Here is a 17,728-nt window from a genome sequence, read left to right on the forward strand (position 1 = left end):
ATTAATTTTTGTTTGACTACTTTTGGATTGTTTTCTGTCATGTTTGTGTGACCTCTTAATTGCTCTGTTTATTGCTATTCTGAATGTTGTATTATTATTGTTCATTATTTTGTTAGATTGCTTTTAAAAAGATAAAAACAGTTAAAAAAAAGTAAAAATTCCCTAAACAAAAATATTACACATGTCAATTTTGATCCTTTTAAAAGCATTTAGGGCACATAAAATAATTTGTAAAATAAAACTCATGTTATGCAAATGTATACTAATTAAAAATAATGGCATCAGTTAAGAAAAATACCTTAAAAGTTTTTTTTTTAAAAACTTAAAAAAAACATATTTGCCATTTTTGTTTTGTTTTGAGAAAAAGTGAAAAAGAATCAATCCAAAATGTAGTCCTGTAAAATATTTTTCCTATTTAAAATTTTAAAAACCTTCTTCGGAAAAATCATGTATCATGATACTGTTGTTGATATTATTAATTTTTGTTTGACTACTTTTGGATTGTTTTCTGTCATGTTTGTGTGTCTTCTTAATTGCTCTGTTTATTGCTATTCTGAATGTTGTATTATTATTGTTCATTATTTTGTTAGATTGATTTTAAAAAAAATAAAAACAATTAAAACATGTAAAAATTCCCTAAACAAAAATATTACACGTGTCAATTTTGATCCTTTTAAAAGCATTTAGGGCACATAATAACTCGTAAAATAAAACTCATGTTATGCAAATTTATTATAATTAAAAATTATGACATCAGTTAAGAAAAATACCTCAAAAGTTAAAAAATAAAAACATATTTGCTATTTTTGTTTTGTTTTGAGAAAAAGTGAAAAAGAATCAATCCAAAATGTACACCTGTAAAATATTTTTCCTATTTAAAATTTAAAAAACCTTCTTCGGAAAAATCATGTATCATGATACTGTTGTTGATATTATTAATTTTTGTTTGACTACTTTTGGATTGTTTTCTGTCATGTTTGTGTGTCTTCTTAATTGCTCTGTTTATTGCTATTCTGAATGTTGTATTATTATTGTTCATTATTTTGTTAGATTGATTTAAAAAAAAATAAAAACAATTAAAACATGTAAAAATTCCCTAAACAAAAATATTACACATGTCAATTTTGATCCTTTTAAAAGCATTTAGGGCACATAATAACTCGTAAAATAAAATGTTATGCAAATGTATTATAATTAAAAATGATGACATCAGTTAAGAAAAATACCTTAAAAGTAAAAAAAAAAAAAAAGGAAAAAAAAAAAGTGCTATTTTTGTTATGTTTTGAGAAAAAGTGAAAAAGAATTAATGCAAAATGTACACCTGTAAAATATTTTTCCTATTTAAAATTTAAAAAACCTTCGGAAAAATCATTTATCATGATACAGTTGTTGATGTTGTTCATTTTTGTTTGACTACTTTTGGATTGTTTTCTGTCATGTTTGTGTGACCTCTTAATTGCTCTGTTTATTGCTATTCTGAATTTTGTATTATTGTTGTATTATTGTTTATTTTTTTGTTAGACTGATTTAAAAAATAAATAAATACAAATAAAAAATTCCCTAAACAAAAATAATACTACATGTGTCAATTTTGATCGTTTTAAAACCATTTTGGTCAGATAAAAAAATTAGTAAAATAAAACTCATGTTATGCAAAAATGATGGCATCAGTTAAGAAAAAGACTTTACAAGTTAAAATAAAATAAAAATTACATATTTGCTATTTTTGTTTTGTTGTGAGAAAAAGTGAAAAATAATCAATCCAAAATGAGCTTTATGTTATTTAAAAATTAATTAAAAACTGTTTGGATTTGAGGTATTGTCCAGGTAAATATTGTTCATATTTAAAATGAAAATAACCCCTCTTCAGAAAAATCATGTATCATGATACTGTTGTTGTATTACTCATTTTTGTTTGACTACTTTTGGATTGTTTTGTGTCATGTTTGTGTGTCCTCAATTTCTCTGTTGATTGCTATTCTAATGTTATGTTCTGTTTGGTTTTTGACTCCATTAATTCCTTTTTTTGCGCACTCTTGTTTGTTTTGTCACCATGACGACCAATTAGTTTTCACCTGTCTTGTCACGCACCTGGTTCATTTGGACCCATGCACCTGTTAATCACCACTATTTAAGCCTGTAGTTGCCAGGCAGTCAGCCTGACAACATCACCCTCGTAATCCATGCTGCCTTTTTCATACTCTTTTTTTTTTTTCTCGGTCCAAGTAAGTTGTTTTAATTCACGCCATAGTTCACAAGTTTTGTTTTATGACCATAGTTTTGCCTTAGTGCAAGTCTTTGTTTTCATAGCCAAGTTTTGAACCTCCACTGATTATTAAAACTTAGTTTTTTGTAATATTTTTGAGTTAAGATTAAAGATGTCATTACCTTCACGCCATGTCTGTTCCAATCGCTTTGCACCATGGGAAAACAAACCTCACCATAGTCCTCGCCGTGACAGCAATACGGTAAAAGGAGTCGAATAAAGGGTAAAAAAACAAAACAATAATAACAATAATTAAAGCTGCAAGCAGCGATGGACGGGACCGACTTTTGCTGGTGTTTCCTGCTTTTACCCATCCAACATATCTTTACCTGCACATTACCTACCTTCCCTGCATCCTGGGGTCACACTGATGCTTCCTTCATTCACCCAGTCAACATATCTTTACCTTCACATTACCTACCTTCTCTGTATCCTGGTGTCAAACTGGTGCCTCCTTCTTTCACCCAGTCAACATATCATTACCTGCACATCACCTACCTTCTCTGCATTGTGTGGTCACGCTGGTTCTTCCTGCTTTCAAGCGGCCATCTTGAGACGGCAGCAGCATCAGCGTAGCGGTTCTTTGAAGGCTCGTAAAATCAAAACCGGAGCTGTTGGATGAACTCTTTCGGCAAATTTTAATCAGAAGGGTTCAATCTCTCTCCTGTGCGAGTTTGAAGCCAACACAACAAACGCGTTTAGAGGAAATAATGTTTAAAAAAAGGTGTCGGGTTTTTACAAAACTTTGGTTTTGAAGGGGTAATTTCCCACTTCCTGTTGATTTTTGCTGAAGCATGTCAATGATTGAAATGTAGGTCTAAGTGAGACCTACATAGATGTTTTCGTTTTATGTCTCTACGACATTCCTAACGCAAGTTACAAGCAGTTTTGTCTGTGTTTTCTTCCTAAGAGCAGTTTAGTCTGTGTTTTATTCCTAGGGGGCGCTAGAGCGCAATTTTGAGTTTTGGGGTTTGGTTTTTTATTAGATCGCAATTTTGGCCAGTCCTGATGTGCGTGTCCAGTTTGGTGAGTTTTGAAGCATTTTAAGGGGGTCAAATTACAGCTCAAAGAGGCAAAAACGAATTTTTTTTAGGAAACTTTTGTTTTGAAGGGTTTTTTGCCAACTTTCTGTTGATTTTTGCTGAAGGATGTCAGTGTATAAAATCTAGGTCTAAGTCAGACCTACATTTAGGTTTTTGTTTCATGTATCTACGACATTCCTAACGGAAGTTACAAGCAGTTTTATCTGTTTTTTCCTAGGGGGCGCTAGAGCGCAATTTTGAGTTTTGGGTTTTGTTTTGTTTTATTAGATGGCAATTTTTGCCAGTCCTGATGTGTGTGTTAAATTTGGTGAGTTTTGAAGCATGTTAAGGGGGTCAAATTACAGCTCAAAGAGGCGGCGGTATAATAATAATAAAACCTTAGAAATACAATAGGATCCTCTGTCTCAAAGGGACATTTGGTCCCTAATCATTAACTAAAACTACTAAAGCGAAGGGGATGGGGACTAGAATTGGTGGCCTAGTGGGCGGACTCAGCTCAGGTCAAAGGCCAGCAAGAAGAGGTAGGTCTTAAGAAGGGTTTTAAAGACCGGCCACCCTCAGTGTGACCTGTATGGCTGTTGACCAAGTATGCCTTGCATTCACTTGTGTGTGTGTGAAAAGCCGTAGATATTACTGTATGTGATTGGGCCGGCACGCAAACGCAGTGCCTAAAGGCACGCCCCCAATATTGATGTCTGAGTGGAAATCGGGAGAAATTCGGCAGGTTGGTTGCCCCGGGAGATTTTCGGGGGGGGCACTGAGATTTCGGGAGTCCCTCGAAAAAATCGGGGACTGCTCCGTACTTCTCCCTGCGCCCAGCAGCGTTTTTTTCAAAAGTCATACTTTTTACTTTCTGAAACCGATACCGATAATTTCCGATGTTACGTTTTTAAAGCATTTATCGGCCGATTATATCGGCAATCCGATATTATCGGACATCTCTAATTGATAGTATTTATTTTTGTTCTTGTGAGCAAATCAATATGTGAATAAAGTTGTTGTTTATTTTCACCCTACATTGAACTAACATATCTATTTATTAGTATTTATTTGTAGTCAGTTGGGAAAAAAAACTATTAAAAAAATATAATGAAATGAATAAATAAAAAATAAATAAACACAAATATATGATAAAAAAAAGATATAATACTGATCATTTCCGATGTTACGTTTTTAAACCATTTATCGGCCGATAATATCGGCAATCCGATATTATCGGACATCTCTAATTGATAGCATTTATTTTTGTTCTTGTGAGCAAATCAATACGTGAATAAAGTTGTTTTTTTTTCACTCTACATTGAACTAACATATCTATTTATTAGTTTTTAGTTGTAGTCAGTTGAAAAAAAAAACTATTAAGAAAATAAAATGAAATAAAAATATATTATATAATAAAAAAATGTATCATACCGATAATTTCCGATGTTACGTTTTTAAAGCATTTATCGGCCGATTATATCGGCAATCCGATGTTATCGGACATCTCTAATTGATAGCATTTATTTTTGTTCTTGTGAGCAAATCAATATGTGAATAAAGTTGTTGTTTTTTCACCCTACATTGAACTAAAATATCTATTTATTAGTATTTAGTTGTAGTCAGTTGAAAAAAAAAAACTATTAAGAAAATAAAATGAAATAAAAATATATTATATAATAAAAAAAATTGTTATACCGATAATTTCCGATGTTACGTTTTTAAAGCATTTATCGGCCGATGATATCGGCAATCCGATATTATCGGACATCTCTAATAGATAGCATTTATTTTTGTTCTTGTGAGCAAATCAATATGTGAATAAAGTTGTTGTTTTTTTCACCGTACTTTGAACTAACATATTTATTTGTATTTATTTGTAGTCAGATGAAAAAAAAAAACAATAAAAAAAATAAAATGAAATAAATAAATAAATAAAAATATATGATAAAAAAATATATTATATTGATGATTTCCGATGTAACGTTTTTAAAGCATTTATCGGCCGATAATATCGGCAATCCGATATTATCGGACATCTCTAATTGATAGCATTTATTTTTGTTCTTGTGAGCAAATCAATACGTGAATAAAGTTGTTTTTTTTTCACCCTACATTGAACTAACATATCTATTTATTAGTATTTAGTTGTAGTCAGTTGAAAAAAAAAACTATTAAGAAAATAAAATGAAATAAAAATATATTATATAATAAAAAAATGTATCATACCGATAATTTCCGATGTTACGTTTTTAAACCATTTATCGGCCGATAATATCGGCAATCTGATGTTATCGGACATCTCTAATAGATAGCATTTATTTTTGTTCTTGCAAGCAAATCAATACGTGAATAAAGTTGTTGGTTTTTTCTCCGTAGTTTGAACTAACATATTTATTTGTATTTATTTGTAGTCAGTTGAAAAAAAAACTATTAAAAAATAAAATGTAATAAAAAATAAATAAATACAAATATATTATATAATAAAAAAATATATCATACCGATAATTTCCGATGTTACGTTTTTAAAGCATTTATCGGCCGATAATATCGGCAATCCGATATTATCGGACATCTCTAATAGATAGCATTTATTTTTGTTCTTGTGAGCAAATCAATATGTGAATAAAGTTGTTGTTTTTTTTCACCGTACTTTGAACTAACATATTTATTTGTAGTCAGTTGAAAAAAAAAACTATTAAAAAATAAAATGAAATAAATAAATAAAAATATATTATATAATAAAAAAATGTATTATACCGATAATTTCCGATGTTACGTTTTTAAACCATTTATCGTCCGATAAAATCGGCAATCCGATATTATCGGATATCTCTAATTGATAGTATTTATTTTTGTTCTTGCAAGCAATTTCATATGTGAATAAAGTTGTTTTTTTCACCCTACTTTGAACTAACATATTTATTTGTAGTCAGTTGGAAAAAAAAACTATAAATAAAAATATATTATATATTAAAAAAATTGAACTATATAATAAAAAAAATACATTATATAATACAATTTTTACATTGGAAAACCTGCTGGTCCATACAAGCAGAAATGCATGTGTCATGGAAAATCTATTTGTTTTGACGGGGAAATTAGCGGGTTGTTGTTTATTATGTGACGCTGCGAAGGCTGCACGCTTGGCGTAGATACTGGATTAGCAAGGACAAGGCGTTCCTCGCGCCAATCACGCCAAACGCCGTGAATGAACTAAGACTTAATCTCGGGGACATACCTTTGCAAGGCGGGAAACTGAGACAGGTGACTATTAGAGTTATGTAAGCATCCCTGCGTCACGCCAACATAGGATGAATAGAGCGCGTGAACAGGCACGGACGGGTGTGTCATCCCACAAGGCCTTTTCGAACACTCCTGTTCAAATTGCAAAAACCGAATTGAAGAAGATCACGCCCTTTTTGTTAATATGTCAACAGAGGAGGAACATTTGACTTGCCGGCTCTCTTAAATCTGACAAGTCACACATTTTCGTGTTCTCTTGGGGGATCATCCTTCTTATTTGAAGTATTTTATACCAGATTTGGAGTGCATATTACTTAAACATCAGTCAAGCTTATAATTTAAGTATTTTTCAGGGTTTAGCCTAGTCCCCAAAATGTGGCCTGTGGAAAGTACCAAGATTTAAAAAAGCATATACGGTACATGCCAAAAAGTTTGTACACCCCATCTCATTCAATGCGACCCGATCCAAACAAGCTTCCCTAGTCATGGTGCAAAAAAAAAAAAGGCCACAAAAAGTCAACACAACCCACTTATTGAACTTTGTGGATATTTAAAAGAAAAAATGTCCAAGCACCATAAAATAATATAAATATTTCCATTTAAATCCATTATAGTGCATTTTGGGGAAAAAGGAAAACATTCTCTCTACAGTTATCCATGTTTAGCATTTTAGCTGCTTGATATTTAGGATTGATTACTAAACTTTAAGGAGATCATCAGGGACGTCAACAGGGTAGGAGTAAACTTTCACATACTCGTAATATATAACTATATTAACAAATATACACATATATGTGTGTGTGTGTGTGTGTGTGTCTATATGTGTGTATATTGTTTATATATGTATTTAAATATATATATATATATATATATATATATTTAAATACATTAAAAAACATACATATGTACATACATATATAAACGTGTATGTATGTATATATATATATATATATATATACATATATATATGTATGTATGTACGTATATATGTACATATGTATGTTTATTGATGTATATGTATATCTATACATCTATAAACATACATATGTACATATATATATATATATGTATATATATATATATATATATATATATATATATATGTATATATGTGTATGTATATATGTATATGTATATATACTGTTGTATATGTGTATATATATATATATATATATATATATATATATACATACATATATATATATATATATATATATATATATATATATATGGAATACTTGCACTTCCGGGTTCTTCGGACCACCAATCACCATGCCAAACTCTTCCAGGTTTACAACAATATTTTATTTCTGCAATTAATCGTCTTTGTGCTTTTCAGCAATTGTCTTTTTGTCGGTCTTACTCTCGCTCGTGCTCGTGCTCCACCATCAACCACCCCCTCTACTTTCCGCCTGCTGCCTTCAACAGAGCGACAGGTGATTAGCTAAACACCCCCAGGTGGGCCATCTACTCACCTGTCGCTGATCTCGAAGCCGGTCCTGGCACACCCCGCTTCGCTGCAGGTCCGCAGGCCACGTCCCCTTCCACTATATATATATATATATATATATATATTGTGTTGATAAAGTTAAGTTAAAGTTAAAGTACCAATGATTGTCACACACACACTAGGTGTGATGAAATTTGTCCTCTGCATTTGACCCATCCCCTTGTTCACCCCCTGGGAGGTGAGGGGAGCAGTGGGCAGCAGCAGTGGCCGCGCCCGGGAATCATTTTTGGTGATTTAACCCCCAATTCCAACCATTGATGATGAGTGTCCAGCAGGGAGGTAATGGCTCCCATTTTTATAGTCTCTGGTATGACTCAGCCGGGGTTTGAACTCAGGACCTACGTATCTCAGGGTGGACACTCTAACCACTAGCCATCAAAAGCTTGCACACAATATCCTCCTGAAAACCAGCATCCTATGCAGTGAACGTTCGTTTTGGTCGACTTCTTTTGTCAGCGTTGCACATTTTAGAAAAGAAAAATAGCCCAGTAATGCAAAACACAAAAGTACCCTGCAGAGGACGCTGGTTCTCAGGAGCTTATGAAAACCTGGTCCTTAATCTTTTTTGGTTTGTTTTTTTCTTTAACTTTGCAAGACTATTGTGCTTTACTTGGCCGAACAATAACGGATTTTGAAAACTTGTTCATTTTTCCCCCATAGGGACTTCTGGAAGCAGTCGACGAATTGAAGACAACATCAAAGGCCTGAAGAGGAAAAAGGTTGTCGCGGAAAACAAGCTGAAGAAAATTCCTAAATCCCCGGTGAAAAAACCTCCTCAGCTGAAAACTCCTGAAACTGCTGACCAAGGAGGATCCTCTAAGGAAAAGGAACCCTCTTGCTCCCCTGCTTCCAACAGGACTTCCAATCATCATTCAACATCACCGACTGGGGAAAGCGAGTCACAGGATGCCCGACCGGTTGAACCACCCCCTGAAGAAGGGGTATCCGTCGCTGACCACGAAAGGCTGAAGCAAGAGGAATCAAAGCCAACGCCTCCGACACAGGAACCGGCAGAAGAAGAGGAGAGTTCTTTGAAAGACCGTGACACCCAAAACTGTAGCGTTGATAAAACCGACAAAGATCCGTACCACACCAGCGCTCCACTTGATGTCCTGCTGAAAGCGATGGAGCCTGACATGCTTACACTTGCCGAGAGGAAAAAGTCTTTCCCGGTCTCAGGTCCGCACACTGGGGAATTGTCCAACATGCCAGCCGCCAATGTTGGTCTTCAAACTCAGTCGTCTCCTATGCAGACGTATTATATTGACAAACAGGGTCATTTCATTGGCATTGCAGCACCGTTACAGGGTAGTGTACATGCATCCACGCAGGGTGAGGCTCTGACCTTTGCAAATCAACATTTTATTCCCGTTGTTTCTAATCCCGAAAATCCAAGCATTCACATGAGCTTTAATACTGGACCGCCTGCTCTAACTCATGTACCCGCTCCCTCAGGCTCAAATGCTTTGCCAAAAAGTCAACCCCCAATTGTGCACACCTGCCGGTCGCTCTCTGCGACTGTTCCCAGCGCCATTCAGGTGCCGGTTACACCTGGGAACAACCACGTTCAGCTTACGACTGTAATGAACTTTGGCGGCGAGCATGTTTCTAAGGACCAAAAGCCAAAGAAGCCCGGCAAGTATGTATGCGAGTACTGCCACCGGCCGTGTGCAAAGCCCAGCGTGCTGCTGAAACACATCAGGTCTCACACAGGAGAAAGACCATACCCGTGTGTAACCTGCGGTTTCTCTTTCAAAACCAAGAGCAACTTGTATAAGCACAAGAAATCCCACGCTCACGCTATAAAACTTGGTCTCATTGCACGCTCAGAGTCAGGAGGTGGGCTCCTGCCACAAGAATCCGACAAAGCCCTGGGAACACATTCCGAGGTAGAGGAGAGCGGGGACAGTGATGAAGAAGGGAGCACTGTAGACCTGGATCCAGACTCATCGCAGAGCAGTGCAGCAGCCTTGTCTGAAAATAGCTCACAGAGTGCCGGTACAGCCCAAGCAATATTCGGGGAGGCGGACTCATTAGCTGCGTTCGATTCAATGAAACCAACCCAAGCTCAGAGAAGTCATGAGCCCAAAGTGACGGCTGCGCTGCCAAAAGTTGTCGTTTACCCAGTTAATGTGTCTCCTTTAAGGGCAGACAGCCCAAGAGTTACAGGTGCAGCGCCTGAACAAGCCGCGTCGCAGCGCCAACGAGAGTTCCCGACTGCCAACCTGAGATCAAACATCACGGTCCTGTCATCGCTGAAAGAGGTGGTTGGTACAAGTCCTTCACTCGATACCGTGAGTGAAGATGAAGACCAGCAATGTAAATCTCCACTTTTAAGTGGACATGCCCAGCTTCAGAGGCAACAAGCTACAGACTTTTCACAACAGCAACAGGCAAAGTGTCTACTGAGCCCTCGTAGTTTGGGAAGTACAGATTCCGGCTACTTCTCTCGCTCTGAAAGTGCCGACCAGGCAATGAGTCCACCTAGTCCATTTGTGAAGATAACACCCCCAGCTGACATTGATCTATCCAAAAAGGATATGTCTTCTGCCCCTCCTGTAATTTCTACAGTAATGCGTGCGGTAGCAGAGCAAAGATCGCAAGTAACAGATGGACAGATGCGTCCCCCGTTAGAAACTAAAACCCTTTCTCTGGAAGAAAGAATTTCAAAGCTGATTTCGGACAATGAGGCAGTGGTTGACAACAAGCAATTGGACAGCGTTAAACCAAGGAGGACCTCTCTGTCAAGGAGAGGTAGCATTGACTCTCCCAAATCCTACATATTTAAAGACTCCTTTCAGTTTGATCTTAAACCAATAGGACGGCGGTCAAGTTCCAGCTCAGACATTCCCAAGTCGCCTTTCACTCCCACAGACAAATCGAAGCCAGTTTTTCTTCTCTCTGTACCTTCTCAATACCCCCCTATGGATTGTTTACCGATTACAAGGAGTAACTCTATGCCGACTACACCAGGACACTCTGCTCTTCCATTTAATATTGCTCACCTGGCCCACCCTTTACGAATATGTCATTCTTTTGATGAGAAAAGTACAATAAATGATGACGTATTTTCATCCGCACCTTCTACCCCCAATCCAGCAATACATTCCCGGACTTTAGTCAGACAAGCAGCAGTGGAGGACTTTTCCACCAGTGAGGGGCACAGACTTCCTACCGTCCGCTCGATGGATGATGCCTATCATGCTCTAAACAATAGCACAGAATCAATGCAGAGAAGTCGGTCTTTTGAGTACAGTCAAGAAAGACAAAGAAAATTTCAGCAAAATAAAGGTACGATGTATGAGTGTGAAACTTGTCGAAACCGGTACAGAAAGTTAGAGAATTTTGAAACTCACAAGAAATTCTACTGCTCGGAACTTCACGGGCCAAAACACAAGCCTGTTGTTGTTGTTAAAGAAAGTGATCAAGATGTTTTTCATGCCAACACACAGACACATTTAGTTCCAAGATCAGCTACTGGATCAGGAGTAATGGATCAACAGACATCAATCAGGAAGAGAAGGAAAATGAAAAGTGTCGGAGATGAGGACGATCAATCTCCAACTGACACAAATCCGCCGTGTTCGGTTAGTTTTGATTCAGGCCAGTTGCCAACAGCCCTGGCAAGTCAAAGTTTTCCCCAGCATGGTGTAATGGTGGACATTCAACCCAAAATTAACCAGACAAAGCCACCTCCAATTCAGCTCGTAGCTCGAGGTCAAAGTTCTTCAGATTCTAGACTGTCCCCAATCCGAGAGACACAGATCAACACCTGCACTAAAGGGGAAATCCAGAGGCAAAGCAGTGGTACTTCAGTCATCAGACATACCAACTCTCTCAGCAGACCCAGTTCATTTGAGACAGAATCTACAGAAAAAGGTTCTCCTCTGGACAGCAATGAAAAGGATCCTCTGAAATCCAAAACAGATACATCATCAGATAACAACTACCATGACAAGTTATCAAACCAGAAAACTACAGAAGCTGATTATGGAAATCAAAGAATGGAGCAATCTACCGATGGTACAGTGGCTGCAACTGGGGAAATCTCTACCCCTTCCCATCAGTGCCGACTAGTTCGTCAAAACAACATCCAAGTTCCTGAGATTTTAGTCACAGAGGAACCTGACAGAGAACACGAAGCACAGACATCTGAGCCAACAGAAAAGCCCGCAGATCAGTTCAACTGGCCACAAAGAAGCGAGAGTTTGTCAAAGTTACCCACTGAAAAACTCCCACCAAAAAAGAAAAGAATTCGTCTCGCTCAAATGGACCACTCCTCGGGTGAATCAAGCTTTGAGTCCAGTCTCTCCCGCAGCCTGAGCAGAGATAGTACTCTCTCACACTGTTCCAGCATTTCAGCCTCCTTTGACAGAGAAGAAGCATCCCGGTCAGAGAGTCCATCAAGAGTAGAATGTATGAACAAAATTCCAGAGCAGCTAAGTCAACCCAAAGTATTCAGTACACTTGGTGTACCTGGAGCAATGAGGCGTGCTGCATCCGAACAGATTACCTGTACCCAACCCTCTGTGGAAATTTCATGTGACTACCGTAGCAAGTCTTTTGACTCTGGCAATGTGTCCCCCAAGAGAGGCCCATCACCTGTTGGGCAGCCTAAAAGTGGAACAATCCAGGTTCCACTTATTGAAAGAAGGCGTGGCCCATTAGTTCGTCAAATGTCTCTAAAAATATGCCCAGATAATCAGCAGCCTGTACGGAAGGCTGTCATCACCCTCGACAAAGCTCCAAATACAAATGCAAACCAAAATAGATGCCAGCAAATTCAAATTGTCAATAGATTTCCCTTGGCCCAACCTGTCCTCCTACAATCTGGAGAAATTCCCCTGCAAAGAAATGAGCAAACGATCCAAAGTATCAACCTGGGGAGCACAACACAGCAAACCCAGATCTATGGCCTTCCACACCCTTGGCATCAAACATCTAAAATGCAAACCTGCCAAAAGGTGCCGCAACCTTTGAGCCAGATCATAGTTGGTGGTGACAATGCCCGAAACAAGCCGGCTGACGTAGAAGAAAAGAAATGTTATGTGCCCAAATACCAATTGCAGTGTCCTACTCAAGGACCAAGTCAAATGTTTTCTTTCACCAGCACACATGGGTCTCACGTCGCATTGCCAGTTTTAACAATGCCCGTTGCCAATCCGATTTTGAGCATTCCGAAACCATCGGATGAACTCAGAAAAGTGTGTACCGCGCCACCCGATCAGCATGCTTCTGATGTTAAGAACACATCTGTTGTTTTGCACGGTGAGCAGAGGAGGGAGTCAAACAATCACACGCAATCAGGTGGTATTCCATTGCCCCAGATCCTCATAACTCATGAGCAAATGCACACTGTTCCTTCGGTCTCCGGCAAGAATGCTTTTCCATCCATTCATCTTGTAGATGCTGAAACTCATACTGCGCCAGGTGTAAAGAAGGGTTGCACTCAATTTGTTAATATTAATAACAAGAATGGGGAAAGAGTGTCGAGTCCGAGCTCTTTACATTGCACACAGAAACTATCGTCAGTGACTTTATGCCCCCAACAGGAGCCCATTGCTTCAAGTAAAAGAATGCTGTCACCTGCCAACAGTTTGGATATCTACATGGAAAAGCATCAAAAACGGGCTAAGGACGAGCACGGCGTGGCCTGCCTGACTGACGGAAGATCTGTCAATTATCTCAATTCCAATTTATCGGAAGTGACCAGACAGCGGAAACTGACGCTTGTAAGGCAGGTTTGCACCACTGAACCGGCGGACAGTCCTATCGAAACAGAGGCCCCTCCTTTTCCCCAAGTTAAAACGGACACCGAGAAGGACCTTGACGACGTCAAGCCTATGTCACCTGACAGCACCAGTATTGAGAAAGACGCAAGCAAAGTTATTCCCGAAGAGGCTGGCCGTGCTAGAAATACTTCACCCGATCGCCAGGCTTTCCCCACGCCAGCTAATAACCCTCAGAAGACGCCACAGAAAATGGAGGAGCAGAGGTGGAATCCGGTCAAATCACCAATCAGACCTTCCAGTTTCCATGGTGGTCAAGTAAAACCGACCACATCCGTTTCCGTGTTTTACGCGAAAGACAGCCATCGCCTTTCCTTCCCCAGCCTGAAGACGACCACCACGTTCACCTGGTGCTTCTTGATGAAGAGAAAACCACTTCACGTGCTCCAGAGTGACCTGAAGACTTCAGCTTACGCTGCATGGGCAGTCAACCCAAACAATCCAAACCCACTCGGGTTGCCCACAAAGGTGGCCATGTCCCTACTTGACTCCAAACACACCTCCAAAAAAATCCACTACACCTCTGCGATAAGAACCACCGGGAAGTCGGACATCTTGTCTTACTCGGGCAAGCTCAAAGATGTCATGCCAAGGGTAAGGACACAGTTCAGCAGTTTTGTTTTTGTTGGAACGGATAAATACGTGTAACTTTTGCATGCCTCCACAGGTGCCATTGATCCAGAAGACTTTATCAGTGGAGAGCAGGAGTAAAGTGCAAACAGAAACTCATTCAAGCAATGAGTCAGACAAGGAGGTGGCATCAAAAACAGAACCAAGGCGGATCAAAATCTTTGATGGCGGGTAGGTTTCTAAAGTATGGTTCAACTTAATGTTTTTTTTGGCAAAGGTCCTTATCTCTTGTATTTCTACAGATACAAATCCAACGAAGAGTACGTTTACGTACGCGGGCGAGGGCGCGGTAAATACATCTGCGAGGAATGCGGGATCCGCTGTAAGAAGCCCAGCATGTTGCGCAAACATATCCGTACCCACTCTGATGTTCGGCCATACCACTGCATCCACTGCAACTTCTCCTTCAAGACCAAAGGTGAGAGCCGGATTGCTTACCAATGACTAAAAGTCAAGTAAAGTCTTTAGTTATACTGTAGGTAAGGTTTAGGTAACTTATCTAACATGCTTTTAAATGAACATCACAAGTTCTGGTGCGACCATATGGGTGTGGTCTGTATGGGGTGCAGAGGTGTAATACACTTTTTCACCACTTGTGGCAGTAATGAAAATATCAAACAAACAGAAGAAGTCTGAAGCTAAAGTCATGGAGAAGATTCGTAAGCGCAAAAATTATGACTAAAGTTTGACCGTGTCCCTCGGGAAGTCCTGTGGGGTGTGCTCAGAGAGTATGGGGTATCGGACTGTCTTATTGTGGCGGTCCACTCCCTGTATGATCAGTGCCAGAGCTTGGTCCGCATTGCCGGCAGTAAGTCGAACACATTTCCAGTGAGGGTTGGACTCCGCCAAGGCTGTCCTTTGTCACGCATTCTGTTCATAATTTTTATGGACAGAATTTCTAGGCGCAGTCAAGGCGTTGAGGGGTTCCGGTTTGGTGACCGCAGGATTAGGTCTCTGCTTTTTGCAGATGATGTGGTCCTGATGGCTTCATCTGACCGGGATCTTCAGCTCTCGCTGGATCGGTTCGCAGCCGAGTGTGGAGCGACCGGAATGAGAATCAGCACCTCCAAGTCCGAGTCCATGGTTCTCGCCCGGAAAAGGGTGGAATGCCATCTCCAGGTTGGGGAGGAGACCCTGCCCCAAGTGGAGGAGTTCAAGTACCTAGGAGTCTTGTTCACGAGTGGGGGAAGAGTGGATGGTGAGATCGACAGGCGGATCGGTGCAGCGTCTTCAGTAATGCGGACGTTGTACAGATCCGTTGTGGTGAAGAAGGAGCTGAGCCGGAAGGCAAAGCTCTCAATTTACCGGTCGATCTACGTTCCCATCCTCACCTATGGTCATGAGCTTTGGGTCATGACCGAAAGGATAAGATCACGGGTACAAGCGGCCCAAATGAGTTTGGGTCTCTCCCTTAGAGATAGGGTGAGAAGCTCTGCCATCCGGGAGGAACTCAAAGTAAAGCCGCTGCTCCTCCACATGGAGAGGAGCCAGATGAGGTGGTTCGGGCATCTGGTCAGGATGCCACCCGAATGCCTCCCTAGGGAGGTGTTTAGGGCACGTCCAACCGGTAGGAGGCCACGGGGAAGACCCAGGACACGTTGGGAAGACTATGTCTCCCGGCTGGCCTGGGAACGCCTCGGGATCCCCCGGGAAGAGCTAGACGAAGTGGCTGGGGAGAGGGAAGTCTGGGTTTCCCTGCTTAGGCTGTTGCCCCCGTGACCCGACCTCGGATAAGCGGAAGATGATGATGATGATGATGACGGTGAAGCTGTATTTTTACTTGCACTTAAATTGTATTGACACTTTAGTTAAAACCTATTCATTTTTCATTTAGTTGATGTATTTTAGCACAACATAATAGTATTGGCATGTATTTTGTTAGCAGTTATTTGAGTCATTTGTTATGCAGTATATTTTGTTAGTGAAAATGTTTTTAATCAGCCTGACCTAAGTTGTGTGTTAAATAGATAATCATCTTTATTAATAACACATGCTTTTATGTACTTTGACATGTTTTTAAACTGTAAGTAGGTCAGACAAAGTTATTGAATGTGAATATTGAATAATATTAATTAAATTTTAATATTTGAGTGGGCCCAGACCCCCCCTGTAGTGGATAGGTTGGGCTCCGAGGTCAAAAAGGTTAAGAAACCCTGTGTTATATATTAGTTTGTGTGTATATATATATATATATATATATATATGAGATGGCGACTTGTCCAGGGTGTACCCCGCCTTCCGCCTAATTGTAGCTGAGATAGGCGCCAGCGCCCCCCGCGACCCCGAATGGGAATAAGCGGCAGAAAATGGATGGATGGATGGATATATATATATATATATATATATATATATATATATATATATATATATATATATATATATATATATATATATATATATATATATATATGTATATGTGTCTGTGGTTAAGAGGGGAGGAGTATATTTACAGCTATCCATCCAATTTCTACCGCTTATTCCCTTTGGAGTCTCGGGGGGCGCTGGTGCCTATCTCAGCTACAATTTTTAGTTATTTTTATATCTTTATTTCCAAATAGTTCAAGAAAGACCACTACAAATGAGCAATATTTTGCACTGTTATACAATTTAATAAATCAGAAACTGATGACATAGTGCTGTGTTTTACTTCTTTATCTTTTTTTTTTTTCAACCAACAATGCTTTGCTCTGATTAGGGGGTACTTGAATTAAAAATAATGTTCCCAGGGGATACATCGCTGAAAAAAGGTTGAGAACCACTGCTCTAAAAGCCGTAGATGTTATTGCCACATATGCATGCACAGTAGATGACAGTATTATCCTGTTTAAGAGTGTCACAACATTGCTGTTTACGGCAGACAAACTGCTTTACGGTAGACAGAAACGTGACTGCTGTTGTTGTGTGTTGTTACCCCGCTGGGAGGCCGTTAATGAAACTGCCTAACAATAAACCCACATAAGAAGCCAAGAACTGTACAGTTATAATGTCAGTGGGCAGGCACTCTGTTTATATTGTGGGAAAGCGGACGTGAAAACAGGCTGTCGACACGTCACTCGGGTCTGCATGGAGCTGGAGGGGGCGTGGCCTCCAGCTCCGCCTGAATTTCGGGGTGAAAATTTGTCCCGGGAGGTTTTCGGGAGAGGCGCTGAATTTTGGGAGTATCCCGGAAAAATCCGTGAGGGTTGGCAAGTATGGCCTGATGGAGAATTGCACGGTTGCTTCAAGTTGGCTCGGCTGCTGGGAGGGGAAATTAAAAGTGAGGTTT

At 39.4% G+C, this 17,728-nt stretch overlaps 1 protein-coding gene across 7 annotated transcripts in view; it reads left to right on the forward strand.

Annotated features, from left to right (window-relative positions):
- Positions 1–17,728, forward strand: part of hivep1 (HIVEP zinc finger 1) — a 196,635-nt gene that overhangs the window by 169,252 nt on the left and 9,655 nt on the right. For all 7 annotated transcript variants that reach the window (XM_061882709.1, XM_061882705.1, XM_061882708.1 and 4 more), the window contains 3 exons: positions 8,705–14,427; positions 14,501–14,634; positions 14,706–14,881. In XM_061882709.1, the coding sequence (XP_061738693.1) occupies positions 8,705–14,427; positions 14,501–14,634; positions 14,706–14,881 (6,033 nt within the window). The remainder of the gene's footprint in view (positions 1–8,704; positions 14,428–14,500; positions 14,635–14,705; positions 14,882–17,728) is intronic.

Source organism: Nerophis ophidion, linkage group LG21, assembly GCF_033978795.1.
Source record: "Nerophis ophidion isolate RoL-2023_Sa linkage group LG21, RoL_Noph_v1.0, whole genome shotgun sequence".
Lineage (NCBI taxonomy): Eukaryota > Metazoa > Chordata > Actinopteri > Syngnathiformes > Syngnathidae > Nerophis > Nerophis ophidion.